We start from the raw sequence: 17,655 nt of genomic DNA, 5'->3' as shown, positions 1-17,655 counted from the left end.
GAGTAATCGAGTATTTTTCGACCCAATTGCTAGAATATACCCGCTATCGAGGAGGATTCAACGATTAATAAATTTCATAATACATACTGCTTTTTTAATAAGCCTGTTCTATCTCAATCTAATTTGAACATACGTTTTTATCGTATAAAATACTTTCAAACATAAATACGACAAAATTATTTCCAGCAGAAACGAGGCGATGCATTGGAAGATAGAAGATCCGTAAAGAAGGCAACTTTGTATTTAAAAGATCGAAAATTCGAGCGACTTATTTGCTTCGGTTAACAGATTAAACGATCATCGACAATTCACACGTATAAAAACGAATGTCACGTAAATTTGTTCGGCTATCGACGATGGGGTGGTACAAAGTGCGAATGTCACGAGGGGTTAATGGCACGTAGGTTCAGTATCAAAGAAGGATAGCCGCGTGGCAGAGAGAGGCGTATCGTCGGTGAAACGGAGATTTCTTTATCGGCGCTTAGATACCCTACTTCGTTCAAGCGAAACAAAACAGGGGTTACACGTGCTCGTCCCAGCCTCGTCAACGTCGCCGTCTCTTTTACCGCGTGGGCGTGCACTTCTGTTTCCTTTTTTCCTACCTCGTGTATTTTCTCGTCGCCTTTTAGTTTGCTCTTTGATCAACTTGACGATCCCCACATGGACGACCTTAGATTTTTCTAATTGTTTACCGTGCAGGAAATCTTCGTCGGTTATTAATAGATTCGGCCCAGCCTATTTTCTTTTTCATCTCTTCCAACTTTACTAAAATCTACCACAGCACTCGATACCGATTATCAAAAAGCTACGAACTTCTTAAAGAACCTACGTAATTTTACTTTTTCTCTCGAAATTGACTATTTTTTTTTTTTTTATATGTCACTCGTCTATCAAACCGACGCGTCGTGACAACTAACGCTACGAAAAGCGCAAGGAAACGGGAATCGAGTAATCTCGGGGCGGAACTGCAATAGGAAAGGCCCGCGTTTCTGTTAATTCGTGTCAATCCTGATAACGAGACAACGACGTAGACGACGATTTCATCGGTCAGTTCGTACAAAATAGTCGTGGCACGTGGGTATGCTTGTAATATGTAATATCTGGGTAATCGTTACGTAGATAGGGATCAATGCCAAACGCGAGGAAGGCGAGATGCTGCAATTTATCATTAACGCCTACGTCCTGAACCGTCGGGCCGAATTGTTAACCCAAAGCGCAGAATTGTGCCATTCCCACCACTTCGGTGGTAATTTCGGAACGAGGTCTGCAGCTTTTGTTCGCCTCTGGCGACACCACTGCACCGAATAATTTTTCAATCCAGTCGTTTTTTACAAGCTGCATCGAGTTTATTTCGATCGGTTTTGTGATCGTGTCGCTTTTACACGGGTTTTGAACGTGGGGGAAGCTCGCGCGTACTTTCGAAATTTCGCACGTCAGTTTTGATCCTCCAGATTGGCGCAATTCGATATTTTCATATTTTATTACGCGGTTTAGAGATATATTCTACTTTTTAATCCTACCTCGGTTCTCTAATTGTTTATGGTTCAATGTCGTTTTAAAAAAGACTTTGAAAGAAATTTTTTCTGCTAGTACTTTTTGTTTTTTGTAGTAACGATTCTTTCGTATTCTTCTTAAATTTGAGAAATTTTCGGAATATATTCTCTAAGGGGAAACAATATTTTTGCAACGACACATATATGTATTAAAGATATTTTAACTGCATAATTTTAAAGTTTAAGTTTTAAAGTTTTAAAGTTTAAAGATTAAAGTTTACATAAGTTTAAAACTTACATCAAACAATGTATCGAAAAAGTCTCGATATTACGCGGAAGAAGAAGTATATCCATCGATTGGAAGAAATATTTTATTAACGCGCAGAAATATTCTTATTCGACGAAGCCACTCTATACGACATCGCACGAGCAAAAATCTTCTTTCAAGTGGAGTGGTATCGCGAAATAACCACGGAGAGGAATGTTTATTTTTTCACTTGTTGCTTGGTAAAGTGTCGCGTCAGTGCGGTACCATCGAACACAGCATCCGTTCTCCAGAAAGGACCATGACGTCAGCGTGTTCTCGCGCGCGCGTTCCTTTTACGACACGTTTCGTGCGAATCTACCAGCGACAGAAAAAGATTCTCAAAGCTGTAGTTCGTTTGAATTGAACTCGATACGCGGCTAGAAAATTAGAGAAACTGGGAACATCGTTACACGAAGGTTAACTGTGAACACCAGCGACGTCGAAACAACGATCGAGTTAATCGAGTGCGTCAGCCTCGACTTTATGGTCGCCATAGCGAATGGTACCGGAAGATTTACGATCGTCAGGCCAACGATGAGCCCGATGAAATTTACATACGACCGCTCGAGATTTCTACTTTGCTCTTACGGCCAGATATTTAACGAATATTTTTGAATAAATGAAAAAATTATGCGTATCCTTCGTTTTATTGTCACGACCAACCTTTATTGTCCAACCCACGTTTCTACAAACTGCGTGGAAATATACGAGATCGTTATTCCTCCTACATCTAGCTGCAAATCGATGTTTTTAGACAGTAATGACGCACGGTTATCGAATAGATATTGAATAATTCTGTGAAAAAATAACATCGTCCTATGAAGAAACATCGCGCTATTGGAAGAAATGTCATTACGGTTCATTGTGAATTCATTGTCGTTGGCGGTTATTACTATTTTAAAATTTTATGATTTGACGATTAATCCGATATCAATCGTTGTGCCGTTAACGGGAAAGTTTATTATCAAGTTGGAAGAACTTAACATTCTTTGTAATTTGGTATCAGTTTATTTAAACGTCTTCTTTAAGTAAAGTATTTAACTGCGTAAAATTTAATTTATCTTGTAAACGGTGAAATAATTTAATTTTACGGGAGGAAAATGTACCATTTTCGATTGGTTCCTACTTTATCGCATTTTGCTACAATTTGTAATTTTTGTAATTGCCAATTGATTTTACCTTGGTAATATAAACTGTACGATAAGAGACAACGCTAATTACGATAATTAATTAGAAATTGTTCGATAGGATCCGCTCCTAGCTTAAATTTATAACATCTGCTGCGATCAATTTTCTACGACCAATAGTATTCTACAAATTTATATTAACGCTGTATTATAATTTGTTCCAAAATAAATGGTCAAGCTCGAATTGATCTAAATATTCTGATACCAACGATCTAATAAATTAGTTACCTAGAAGAATTATTATCGTCATAAAGTTCAATAAAATTATCATTTGTTCCGTTTATGGCATCTTTTTAAGCTGCGTAAAAAAGGTCAGAAGCGACGAAGAAAATCGGGGATACTGGCAACGTTGCAGCGGTCGAAAAGGTCGCTCTCGATGCAGTGGTACCAGAAAGGGCCATGACGTCATCCAGATGACTCGTTTGGAGCCGCCGGCGTCCCGATGTAAAAGATGCAATCCGTATGTGTCGTAAAAAAGAGAAAAATGTGCTCGTAAAGTCTTATCTTGCCGCAAACTGATAGATGTTCATTAAGGAGTCGACTGCGCAACCGTGAAGTAGCATTCTCTTAACATGGTTCCGCAATATTTCGCATCGTTTTGATAAAGGTCCTTATCACCTCTTTGCTGCATCCTCTATTCTTCTTGTGACCTGATTTTTTTATGCAACTTTGTAACTTGCATAATCGTACGACATCTTTGCTTATTACGTGTACTTTGGGCAATATCCCACTTTCAAATTTCCCATAAATCCATAAAAATCCACAGTTTAGTACGTTATTTGGTATATTTAATATATTTTATTCCATCGTGGTGTTTTTTAAAATTTTACGAGATTTTGAAAGATCAGAGAACCAGCGAAAAAGGTAAACAGGAAAAACAAATATTGTATCAATATCAACTTCAACTATTTGCCATCGAACTTTAATTTCAACCTTCGACCGCAACGATCGACGATCGTTGATCACGATGACGGGCGACATCATCGATCGTAAGACAGCGTGATCGGATACGGTTCGTAACGTACGAACTCTCCTTATTTTCTCTGTCTGGTCCCGAGTCAGCTCTTCGTCGAAGACGAACCATTTCTGTTTCTCGTCATGGTGTAATGTTCCATCATATTGTATCGGGTTCGGGTTGCGAAAGAATGGATTCGCGGTACTTCTGTGCAAGAGGATCGAGTGCGGGCGGACTTTGTGGGAGTTCCGCGGTAATTCCTTCTCGTTCTCCGCATTTGGAAACGCTCCGTTTCTGGCGGCTGACGCCATACCGCTCTTTTTTAATCCCCCTTTTGAACGCGTACACGCGTACTCAGCAACAATTTCATCGAAAATCGAACCGAAAAAAGCGGCTCTGGTATCCTCGTTAGCTGAACAAATGGAGAGAATACGATAATCCCGCTATGCGATTTCGATTGTGTTCCTTCCGCGTATTCGGTTTATGCAGTTTTAGCAAAAGAGAAGTGGATCTAGATTTTTATTTTTAGACGTACAGTTATGTTCGATCTTGATATTCTACTATTTCTTTTACACGTATACGTATTATTTGTTCGTGTCATTTTTAAACGTTCAATTTTTAACTGTGATATATTACGTATTATTAAGTCGTCCGAAAAGTTTCTTTCGTTTTATAAGGAAATAACGGATGCACAACATTTTTCGTTCTATATTATTTTATCGAATTACGTATGATCGATTTTCTTCTATCAAAATAAAGATTACAACGTTCGACAGATTAGGTTTCATGTTTGTATAATGATGCGTCCTTGTAAAAGACGTGTCTGTAAAAGAAAGCCACTTTTCGGACAACCTATTAGTATTCGTATATGAAATTTTCTTTTGAAGAACTTTGAAGATTATAATTTCAGAATGCAATTATTACGGAATTATTGGATACTTTTGAAATTATTAGCTATGCGTTGAATTGATTTTAAAGAATTTTTTAATTAAAATATGCTAATGTAGAATTAAAGTGATCGATGTAACAAGTACCGTATTTTTAATCATGGCTGCCCATGAAGGAATAAATATTTCGCCCAATTCTGGAGGACCAATTTAGGCACTTCTCGACGGTTACGGACTGCGGAAGCAATTAAGAAGCAGCTGCGATACTACGGATTCACATAATTTCCTCGTATTTTATTTTCTGCTAATACACCCACGATGTTGAGTTTGACTCATGGTCATAAAAAAAAAAAAAAAAAAAAAACAAAAAATGAAGCATAGAAAGAAGAAGAAGACGAGGCATCTGTAGCCCTCATTAAGTATTTTACGATGTAATTGCGTCAGTTACTAAAAACTCTGCCTCTACCAAAATTGTTTAAGCAATCGTACGTTTCGGTTGAACGTAATACGATAGGACTTTTCTCGATTTTCAATATACGCGATATAAATCAGCCCTTTAACAACCAAACTGATCGATATTATTTTTCATGGAACTTAACTTACGGGATTTGTCAACTTTTCGGTTTTCTAGCGACTCGAATATCATCATCCAGATTTATGTTTGGATTATTCACACGTTATATGAGTAAGAATTGGAATAAAGATATTTTTCCTGTATGTATTTTGAAATTATTGATTATGGATATATGCGGTTGAATAATTGTAAAACTGATTAATAAATCTATTTAATCATGCAATTTTCAAGGTGAATAATATCGTGAGATAGGACTGTTCGCTTACCCTGTAGCCCTTTTCTCCTGTACCACCATATTCTCCAGCAGCACCTTTTTCACCTTTTGGACCAGGTGGCCCATCTGGTCCGATGTCACCAGGAAGTCCTTCTGGTCCCTGAGGTCCAGTAATACCAGGGAAACCTGCTGTACCTTTTATCCCCTTGCAATCGCATTTGTATGAATCTCTGCAGATCTGTAACAACATCGTGAAATTGCAACATAAATTATTAATTCTTTTAGTTGTTGTTTGATTATTGCTAATTATTTTACGTATTATTAATCGATTAAACGATAAACCCTTAAGCAATGTTGGCTTCAAATTTCAGTGTCTCTTCTTTACAAAAACATCAACATACGAGATACGTTCCTGTTACTAACGATCGATAAAGCTACATTTTCCTCTGCGTCTAAATAAAATTTGGCCCTGAAAGGTTTAAGTTTGTGTCTCTAAAATTCCCTCACGATTTCGTCGAGACAACACCGGCTTACGGATGTTAATTTGCGAATAACATACGCCACCGCATCTCGAAGGACCGTATCTGTTTGAACAACGCGAAAGAGAAGAAAAATGTAATCGCACGCGTTTGTTTCGGAGGATGAAAGCTGTTCTGCTTATGTCAACGAGACTTTAAGAACGACCAACGTCCAGCTTTCGAAGAAATCCCGGTACGATGTGTGTACATACATACAAGACACGTGTTCTATCTTCGTCATTTTTTTCATCGTTCTACAACATTATCTTCATCTCTGCACGAATAAATAACGTAATGTGCGTACGAATAATAACGTTCGCACGTGCGAGACACGGATTCATTGCAGCGTATCTTTTATATCGAAAAATGGAGCGGCCACGTTTGTGTTTCTTCGGTTATTCGCCTAGTGGTTGGTTATTCAGGTGCTCCGATGTTTGTTGGAATAGTCGAATTTAGAAATTTCGAGCGTTCACCTTACCGGCTTGTTAGAATATCCTAGTTTGTGGCTCGCAGCAACTATACGTCACTTTAAGCGTGATAAACAAGCTTTCCGCTTAAGAATTCCAAAGTTATTTTGAACTCGTGTAATCATATCTTGCGTTCTGTGTTATTTAAGCTTCGAAAAATGAGTTTCAGGGAACTTTTTATCCTTTCTTGTATTACGGTGTTCTCAGAGAATAAATTTGAACATTTTTCTTTATTATTAATATTCCACGATATTCGCAAAATGTGTAATATTTTAACTAGTTAAAATAATGTTCTGTATAGCGAAACTGTATTATGTCGTTGAAAGAGATACAACTTACGTTAATTCAATCGCGTTAAATCTGTTGAAATATACAAAGAAAAAGAGGAAAGGAAATGGTTAATTCATTAGGCAATACACCCTTGGACAAAAAGATAGCACATGTGTGCTATCATTAATTTCTCATAGATAGAGTCCGAATTTCCCAAGTTTGACGAATGGCATATAAACAGTACCTTGTAGTAATAAGGTATATGAGCTTGAAACTGTATCTTCGCTATTCCTCTTGTATTTATCAACAATGATTGTGAAATCCGGTCGGCGAAATGATAGCACACTTTCAAAAGTTGTAGTGTTTATTATCTACTAAATTGTACAAAAATAAAAAACCTTTTAAAATTTAATAATGTGTGGATCCTCCCTTATTCTCCACCACCTCCAGCATTCGTTTCGGCAAAGAACGATATAGTTTTCTAATATAATCCAGCGATATATTTCTCCATTCCTCTTCAAGGCACTTTTTTAACTGATTAATACTTTCAAATTGCCTATTTTCTCTATAAACGGCATTGCTTAATTTACTCCAACAGTTTTCGATTATGTTTAAATCGGGGGAGCATGCAGGCCAGTCCAAAACTGCAATATTTTCTGTTGAAAAATATTCTTTCACAACCTTAGCGGTGTGAACTGCAGCATTATCTTGCTGAAAAATAAAATCTTGTCTCGCAATATGTGTTGCGTACTTTGCAATTTGATTTTGTATCAAATTACGATAGGTTATAGCATTCATCTTGCTGCGAATTGATATTAAATCAGTCTTTCCGTTATACCCAATACCTGCCCAAAGCATAATGCTACCTCCACCCATTTGACGCCGTATTTGTGACAATTTTTTTTTTCTTACATCATGATAGTAAAAATTGAATCCATCTGGGCCATCTAAATTAAATCTTTTTTTATCTGTAAATATAACTTTCCTCCACTTCTTGTTCCACCGTATATGTTCTTTTGCAAAATATAATCGATGCTCCTTGTGAATCTGCTTTAGAGCTGGTCTTCGTTTTAATTTCATCCGCTTTATGTGCGCGGATTGTTGTAGTACACGTCTGACATTCCGAGGATTAGTTTTTACGCCAACTTTTTCTGCAATTTCACGTGACGTGAGAAGCGAATTTGACGCGGCACGTAAAATTGCACGTTTTTCACGAGTACTAATCGCGGAAGGTCTCCCACTGCTTTTTTTTGTTCCATAATTATTTACATCTTTCAGTAAATTATAAATGACTTTCCGACTTCTACTGAGAACTTTTGCAATTTTAGAAATAGTAAAGTTTTCTTTCTTTAATTTCAAAACTGTTTGAATCTCTTCACTATTTAGCTGTTTTCCACGTCCCATTGTTTGAATCGAAATTTGTAAGGTTTCTAATGAAATTCTTCTACTTTTCACTACGTCTACACCACTCAGAATACACAGAAATACTAAGGAATGGAAACAAAATGCTTGGTGTGCTATCATTTCGCCGACCGGATTTCACAATCATTGTTGATAAATACAAGAGGAATAGCGAAGATACAGTTTCAAGCTCATATACCTTATTACTACAAGGTACTGTTTATATGCCATTCGTCAAACTTGGGAAATTCGGACTCTATCTATGAGAAATTAATGATAGCACACATGTGCTATCTTTTTGTCCAAGGGTGTACATCAAAGATTTTTCTCTACTTTTATTGACTTTTCTGTATGGTTTCGATACTACCAGGAATCGTTCGAACGGTTTGCAAAAATATTTACAAGTTCAAATCCAGTCCACGGGCGAACTGTTTATCGAAAAAGACTCCGGGCAGTTACTTTTTTAAATAGAATCCGGTAATTCGAGCCGGATCGCTGGAATATTTTAATGACAAGGATTTATGTAACAGAAGAAAAAGCGAATCTGCACTTCAGTTACCACCCACGATCGCAAAGACTGCGCGAAATCAAGGTCACTGTTGCATTAATGCATCAGTTTAATGCCACCTACGTGATTGGTTGTGACAAGTCACCTTGTTTTTAATCATGTGTCAAGGTATCCCCGTGGCTTTGGAGTTTTGCGAGGACCGTATTTACCGCAACATGCGGTCGACGATGAACTTTCGATTATTTGATCGGTGGATCGTAAACTTCTTAATCTCTTTCTAAGAATTGATCGTCGATAATGATGTACGTAAATGGAACAGAATCGCATTTTTTAAAGAGTTATTACGAAATAATAAATGCGAAGAGAGAAATTTCGAAGAAATTTGAGTCTGACTATCGTAGTCTTGCAGATAAGATTATATAGTAATTTCGTTCAAATTTTGAAATTCATTACCGAAATTCAAGGAAAGTATATCTCGAATTACATTGATATATCGGCAGAGTAAAATATTCTTCGAAGATAATCTGGTATAAAATTAAATAAATGACTTTTTGAAAACAGTCACCTTATTACAAAAAGTTAATCAGGTACATTTCTCACAGAAGTCCATCAGATACATAGTAAAAATTAATATTAGCAAACGAAGATTTGTCATAAAATTAAAACGAGCGATCATGCACATTATCAATGATTCCTTCGTACATCTCTCGAGTTAAAACATCTAAGAAAAATACGATTGATTAAAGAATTGAAAACTGTCGTTTTGATTTTCGAGACAGGTAAGGAAGAACTAAAATTTCGATTTCACGTTTCGTCTATGCATTTTAAGAATGAATTACTGGCATCGGCAATTGCCAGACAACTCCATATAAGTTTCGAGCGAAAAAAATAAACGGTATGTTTTTTAAGAAAGTAGGTGAGCTTGTACGAAATGACTCGGCACATGGGTCCTACATAAAGCGAGACCGTAACTCTTTGAGGATTTCGATCTTCGAGCCGTCTTATCTGTCGCGATGTTCATTTTTGTATGATGACCTCGTCGCGAAACGATCTTCCAAATATGTAATGCTCGCGGCGTGTCTGCTTGCTCTTAGCCATCGGCATGACGTAATATTCCAGCTTGGACGAGAGTCGCGTTCGCAAGTGACATAATTTCGCGATTACGCATGAGGACGATCTATCGCGAATTACGTCCTGCCCCGTCTCACGAATTTCAACAGTGGAAAAATTCTTCGTTGAATTTATTCATTGAAATACATATAAATTTGTATCAACTTCTTTCGCTTATTTTTCGTATCCATCGCGATCTTTTATGATTAAAAAATTATGTTATCTTATGTTCGACGAAAATTTAAAGAAATCATTGTTAATACGCGTGATCTTACGTTTGAATTTCACGTGAAAGTATTTTACAAGTATTAAATGCCGTTTTGTTTGACACAAAAATTCGAAGAGTAGCAACGTTTTTCTTTTCAGGACTTTTCAGGAAAGAATCGGATAATCCAATTTTTGTTCTTACTCGGTTCCTTAAATCAGTCCTCCTCGCGTCCCCAAAATTGCAAATACATAATGCAAATATGAAAATTATTACTTCGAACGAAGGAAATAATATTAGACGTTACATCGTGCAAAATAGAATTTCAGAGCTGAACAGGTAATGTTAGATGACTAGCTTCCTGTTAGACTTTAGTCAATAAAGCTAGGCGGAAGCGTTCGCTTTAGCAATTATTTTCTGAAGTACTATTCGTCTCTGTATTGATTTTTCCTTTTAACCTACATACTTAGTACCTAAAACGTAAATTTCTGTGAAATATTCTTAAACCTCCTACTAACTATATTATTAAAATATTTTACGTTCGAACGTTTCACCCTTCAAGTTTGTATAAATTTACCTGAGAATTTTTCTTATGCTTTAAACCGATCTCTGTCGATCTTTGCTTAAATATCAGCAGATATTAACTAGATTATCATTGCGCGCAAGTTGCTTGTTTAACACCTTGTATATAAGGTATAGACAGGAGAATATATCGCTCTTGTATATTCCACCAATGGTAAAGGACGCGTTAAACGACACAACAGAACACATACTGTGTTACACGTTTTAACTGATAATCTACAATACATCGTGAACGAAGTGCACCACTTAAGCTGAGAAGACTGTCCTTGTCGGCAAGTTTATGCGTTATGAATATGTATCCACGCCAATGGAATCGCTGTTTTAATATTGAACGTGATATCTAAGAAATTAATTGTCCTACTTCTTCCCTTAATATCACTCTGTTTCACGTTACATGCGTCAACTGTAATACGACGGATAAAATTAAGGATAAAATTTGTCGTGAATTTTATATTTGTTAATCCTAATCGTTTGAGAATTTCGTTTACTCCCTTAATTGTTCGCAACTCTAGATAATTTGGTTTTTAATAATTTGCGTTAAAGGTAACGATGATCAGAGTACCTTTTTTACTTGAATTTTACAGTCTCTTAATCTTTCTAAATATGCTTAATCGCGATTTTAAATTGCATTGTTATAGTATATTTTGATAAATTATTGAAATAAAGTTAGAAATTTTGTAAATTCTCTGTAATAATAATCTCACGTACAAGTAACTTATACTTATCTTCTTATACGATTTCTTAAGTTATGTATATTAGAACATTTCTATCCTTTCTCCGCCTACCGGCACTAATACTACAGAACTAAAAGCGTATAAGTAAAAGGATGATAAAGTATCTTTGAGATATCTTCTGTGTTTCAGAACTTTTGAAATGATGGTGTTAACGTAATCGCGAAGAGCATGTTCCAGCATATGCCACCAGTTCCCAGTTTTCACCGAATGGCGGACGTTTACGAGATCCGTTGGTCCAAATATTTATATTATACCGTTTAGGTTCCTGGATCTATGATGTCACATTTACCGTAAAACCTTCTAAACAGTTCCTTTTTTCTTGGATCGTCGCAAAGAAGCTTTACCAACTAAATCGTTTCAAGTTTTTCGCATGTTATAACATATCATTCTTGTATGAGTAAAATAACAGACTTTGTAATTCTATGACTTTATATGGCAGCGTGGAATAAAGGAAACGAGAGGAGATAATATCAAAATCTCACGACTTTTTACTCGAAATAAGAAAAAGACTAAGAATAAGGTCAGTTTCTTCTTCCTCGTATATGGGTAATATAAAATTTTCCCATGGCAGATATTATGAACCATCGTAGATGATCAAAAATAAAGTATGTCAATAATAACTCTAATAATCAACCAATCCTTTTAGAACGATACATCTTGTCGCGTTAATAGGACAGAAACGCGAATTCATTAGATCGCTTTAATTTTACCGTATTCCAATCGGTCGATCACTACGATATCTCGTTCCAGTGACACGAAATTTTAAGCACTGATCCTTTTCCAAGCGAAATACGAAGATAATTGAATTTGAATTTTCTCCGTTCTCAGAATACGGTACACGATCGACAAAATTTTTTAATTATCTGCCTCCATCGTACTTGCACCTTTTATCCGGCTGATTTTTAAAAACCGTTCGTCGCGTGTTTCTATTTTAAAGACGGCAACGCTCGACTTTCCTCGTTTATCGAACGGAAAGAGAAGCCTCTCTCGAGCAAATTACACCCGGCGGGTTTAACGCGCCACTTTAATTTCCCCCATCCCTTCGTCGTTCTGTGAACAGGGCACCACCCAACTGATTACGATTGCAATGCCGGACATTCGACCGATAAATGCACGCCAACAATGGTCGGTGTACGGCGACGTGGAATTAACGTATTGTTAAACAAGTTCTACTCGGGCAGGTAATGCGCGTATTCACGGCGAGATCGCGGTACAGCTCTTATCGAACATACGGCGTTATGCCATGGGGTTCGTGTTCCATGGTGAACGCACGATCCCGTGTCCGGCGATAGAACGAATTCGATACTTGGAATTTTCCTGCGATTCAACTGCAGGGGATTCTGCAGTCTCGAAGAGAAGCTCGTTTCGAGCGTACTTTTTCAGTCGTTAAGTATTCTAATTGTTATCTTGCAAGTTGCGTGGTAAACGGGTTGTACCAGTATTTATATAAAGTTCGACGATAATTTCAGGTTACATTGTTTGCTCATTTTTAGCGATTTTATTTGAGAGATATTTCAAAATATTTTTGATTTTGAAATACCCGGAGCAAAGTCGTGACTGTGAAACGTTCGAAGCAAAATTTCTCACTTCGATGCGAGTATTCACGGGAATTCCTATCGCTGCGAATATTTTCATTGATTGATAGCGATCTGTACGTTTATGATCAATGCGATTCGCGTAAAGTAAAGAGACGTGGCTCGACTTACGCAAACGAGTCTATCGGGGAATCACCCTTTGCGTTGTAAGCAGGAAATCTGAGAGACGATAAAGCCATTCGCGGGTAATCGTTGTTGGCTAGGGCTAGGGAGGGCTCGATTCGTTGCGCGTTGCCTCCGGTGAAAAGCAACGTGACGCTTAGTTAGGCGTTTCACCGCGATAACGATAACCAACATTGCTTCTCGTCGACAATAATCCAACTTGACTGTGTTCCGTGCTGGATATACCAGTACATATCTGCTATTGTGGCCGGTCGATGTGTACTCTTACTGGTTTATTCTTTAATTGGAAACACTACTGTATTTATGGGTTAATGAACGCTTGGAACGAGTTTTGGATTATTCAAGGGAGGCATTAAAAAGTGGCGCTGAAATTTCTTGATAACGTAGCTTCCGACATTTTGCGGATAAGAGATTTTGCGAACGGTGCGTGTAAAACGTATCGCAAGCGATACAGATATCGGTCGAACATCGTATCGGTAACACGGCTGCGCCAGTGATAAATTATGAAATACTTTCCCTTTGAACCAGAATTTCGTAAAGATATGTCAAACGATGACTGATTATATCCGTGAGCATATTTTACAAAAAGAATAATTCATACTTCGGACAGTCACGTAACGCGAAAGATACGCCAAGTTAAACTTTCCAGCGCTCCTTTAAGGAGTGGTAGAAAAAAAATATGAGGAACCTTTATACGCGCGATTAATTGCGATACCGCGAAGCAGACGTCGTCCCCTGTTGCTTTATGCAATCCGATTTTCAGTTCAGATTGGCCCGAACCGGTCCAATTCGTTCTGAGACCGGTATCGGTGTAGTGCCGAACTCGTCGAACTTTCTCAACGAAATTATCAACATTAACCCATTTATACCCATGACTACGCGAACAAAATTTTTATCGGTGATTAAATATATTAAATCGATATAAACGACGTCGGTGCTTTTTGAAACACTCTGTCAGGAAAATCAATCACGTGCTTTTACTTGGATGATTAAATCGTAAAAATTCATGAAATCTCCGCGATGGTATAACGAAAAGGAAAGGGCGGCACGAAGTTTCTTCTGAAACCTATACGATTCGAGAGTCGGGAACGCTAAAGGCTAATGTGGCGCATAACAAAAATTCTTCTCTGTTCCGCGAACCCTCCCATTCCTCTAGCATCTCTAACTCGCCAAGGCTTCCACGCGAGCAAAAGAACGAATCAAAGAGGCGGACAAAGAGAAAAGATGGGGAATTAGCATCCAGGGGATCGCAGAAATCCTTCTAACGACGAAACGTCGTGCACGGTGTTCGTTTGAAAAGTTTCTAAGAATTGAATTTGTCTTTCTTCGAGCCGGCACAATTTGCAAAATAGTAATCTTCGTACAAAGTGGTTTTCGCTTGTTTAAAACTCTTCTACCCTAGAAACTCGGCGAGACAGAAGCTTCGTAATTCGAAGATTTATATCCTTCCCTTGAGTTTGAGTCACGCCATGGCTTCGACTCTGCATACATTGTCATTTCAACGTATTCGTTGGAACGTTAGTTGGTGAAAAAACGCATCCACTCTAACCATAGTCTAACTGATGCAGCATGCGAAGTAGTCCGTCGTCGTTTGTTCGCCGTGCACGCAGCGAGATACCGACGAGAGAAGCGAACAGGTAGGGGGTGAAACGAGCTCGAACAGCAGAAGAAGAGAGGGCGAAGAGGAGGCACACGGTGTACGGAATCTGCATAATGTGCAGTAATATTAAGCGTCCTCAGCTCTTGGCCGGATGACGCTGGCCGAGCGAAATCGTGGCCAGACACACTGTCGATATCTGTATATACGTATAGGGATGTGTTGTACCGCTTGACTCATTTCTCCGTCTCTTTTTCTCTGGCTACGAGATTCTCGTCGGTGTTCGTTCTCAGCGTCCTTTTCTTCGGCTACCTCGCCGTTTCGTTCTCTTTTTATTTCCGTTGCATCGATCTCCGACCGGCATCTTTTGCCACGTCGCGTTCTCTCCTGCTGTCGCGTTTCGTTTCCAGACGAATCGAGCAGTCATCGTCCAAAGGGAAAGAACCATACTTAGAAAATAACGCGTAAAAATGTCAGTCTGTTACAGAGCTCTCTCTCGTATCGCGATTGAATTTCCCGCGATGAATTTCACGCTTGCAATACCGTTTAATTTTAACGAGATCTATCTTAATTATAAAATTACGGATAAATCGAACTGCAATGGTTTTATCCCTTATAATCATAAACCTACCTACGGTAGAATATTATTGCGCGTTTCAAATTTCCAAAGCCTATATAATGATACTGATTTACTTAATCAGTCAAACCTATAGAACTTTGTTACTTGACAAGTAAAGATTAACCTTATGTTACACTTTAACCAGAATTTTTCTAAAAGGACTAACGAAAATATATTATCGCTATGTTTTCGAGCTGGTAATTTACCATTATAGCCTGGTGATTCTACAAAAAGACGATAAGTGGTGATACCAATTATTAATTTGCAATTAACTCGTGCACTTTCGCAAAATTCACATATCGCTATTACGTCCAACCGATTCGATCGATTCGATCGGTGTTCGAATATCTTTTAAGCAGTGGGTAATGTACATACACCGTTTGGTCGATTACATAAGCATCACCGGCATGGCATCGTGAATTTATCCTCTTGTTCTTCCTTTTTACTTTCTTCGTCGCGTTCATTTCGAAGTTCTTCCGAATTTTTTCTTTTTTTACAGGCTCTTTTTTCTCTTGCGCGCTCCTTTTTTTAATTCCTGTAGTACCGTAAGGCGGTATATGCCGCCTCGAACTCATTTTTTTAATTCTACCTGGATCATCCTCGTTACGCGCGTGTTAACTTCTCTTTCCTTTCGCATGCTCGGTTACAACGACCTTTCCCTCTTGCCTCTTGCGCGCATGGACCGACCATTACTTCTTCCTCCTTTTCGTTTCGTTTTTCTTTCGCCTTTCGCTCCGTGAAATTTCGTTTTTGATTCTCGCTGTCCTTCTCTCTATCTATCCTTTTGACGTACGCGGCCGTGATTCATCATGATTTCGCTTTATTGAAAACGAACAAGAACTGCTTGAGAACGTTTGGCAGGGATGCTTAATGAAAGATATCGAGAACTACGAAGCATTGTAGCGTGGAATACGTTTTTAATGGATATTGATGGCTCGAGCGGCTTTTTGTACAAATCTGGCTAATTATTTGCAACATGCTTGAACGGACAATGTAGCAACTTTAAAGATTTTAAGATAAGAAACATTAATGGTATTAAAAATTGTGGTTTTTTAAAGTATGATAAATCCTGTTTAATATATTTTTAAGATGTCAGCGAGTTTCAATTCGTACAATATACTGTCGTTTCGAGTAGATTAAACAGTCATTTTTATCCTTGTCAACAAGATATTATTCACCTGAGAAATTGTTTTGCTACCATAAATAAATTTCCTAAACATTATTCAAATATTACAGAAGATATTATAAGCGAGTAATTTTAGTTACATAATTCTAGCCAGAATATTCCTGAATACATACCAAAGCATTGAATTTCGAGCTGTGTCGCTGAAGAAGCTGCTGAAAAAGGAAATTTGTTGAAAATTCCTCCTCGAAAGCTGCTAATCGAGCTTCGTTTACTTCGTGTATTGAAAATAAAAAAATATTCACGATGGAATGTACAGTCTCGTAAGAAGCAGAGAAAATAAAGTCATGAGAAATATCGCTACGAACCGATTGATTTGTGTCAAGTAATTCTCGAAGAGGCAACCGCACTTCCTTCAGCATGCACTCGAGCGTCGAGTTCCGACCTCTGTGCGGTCGCTTCTTTGTATGAAAAAGGAAATTTACTAAAAATCCGTGGTCAAGAAGTGCGTACGATACGGAGCTTCGTAAGTGGATAAGCATCGAGGGAACAACTAACACGACACGCCGCCGTCGTTATGCAAACTCACCGCATGTCCAGGACAACGGGAATTACCCTTTAAATTCTTTTCCTGCGTCCTCTTTTCCCTACCTCCTCTTCCTTTTCTTTCTCTCCTCTCTCTTTTGATTTTTAAGAACTGCTCTATAACGTCTTTCGCTCCCCTTTTTGCGACTTGTTTTCTTCGGTCTAAAACGAAGCATCGGCCGCGTAAAAAAATTGATCAGAGGACTCGTATAAAGTATCGGAACTCGTTTCGCATTCCTTTGCTTCTCCTTTCCTTTCTCCGCCGTTTTTTCTAATCCCGCGCCTTTTGATTCTACTCTTCGACGGCCGCTTGTTTCCATTTTCTATCGATTCTTGGTTTCTTCTCAGTTCGATATCGTTAAGGCGTTGTCAATAGTTAATTAGTGGTGAATCGTTTGACGACGGGTTAATTACTTTTTTTAATTACACACACACACGTATATATGTAAATATTTCTATAATAAAGGATTTTACGTAGCTGTTTTTAAAATCAATATCAATCAATCTTTATCTATGATACAGCTGTTTAAATTTTTAAGTCGACATTTATATTTTATGGCACAATTAAATAAAGAGTCATGTTTTTCTTTGAATTTAAATA

The 17,655-nt window shown here is 37.8% G+C and overlaps 1 protein-coding gene across 1 annotated transcript in view; it reads right to left on the bottom strand.

Annotated features, from left to right (window-relative positions):
• LOC132916086 (collagen alpha-5(IV) chain) overlaps nt 1–17,655 on the bottom strand; it is a 58,791-nt gene that overhangs the window by 25,122 nt on the left and 16,014 nt on the right. The window contains exon 2 of the mRNA XM_060975856.1: nt 5,670–5,855. Coding sequence (XP_060831839.1) covers nt 5,670–5,855 — 186 coding nt within the window. The remainder of the gene's footprint in view (nt 1–5,669; nt 5,856–17,655) is intronic.

This window comes from Bombus pascuorum, chromosome 1 (assembly GCF_905332965.1).
Source record: "Bombus pascuorum chromosome 1, iyBomPasc1.1, whole genome shotgun sequence".
Lineage (NCBI taxonomy): Eukaryota > Metazoa > Arthropoda > Insecta > Hymenoptera > Apidae > Bombus > Bombus pascuorum.
This window is presented reverse-complemented; position numbering and strand designations above follow the sequence as displayed.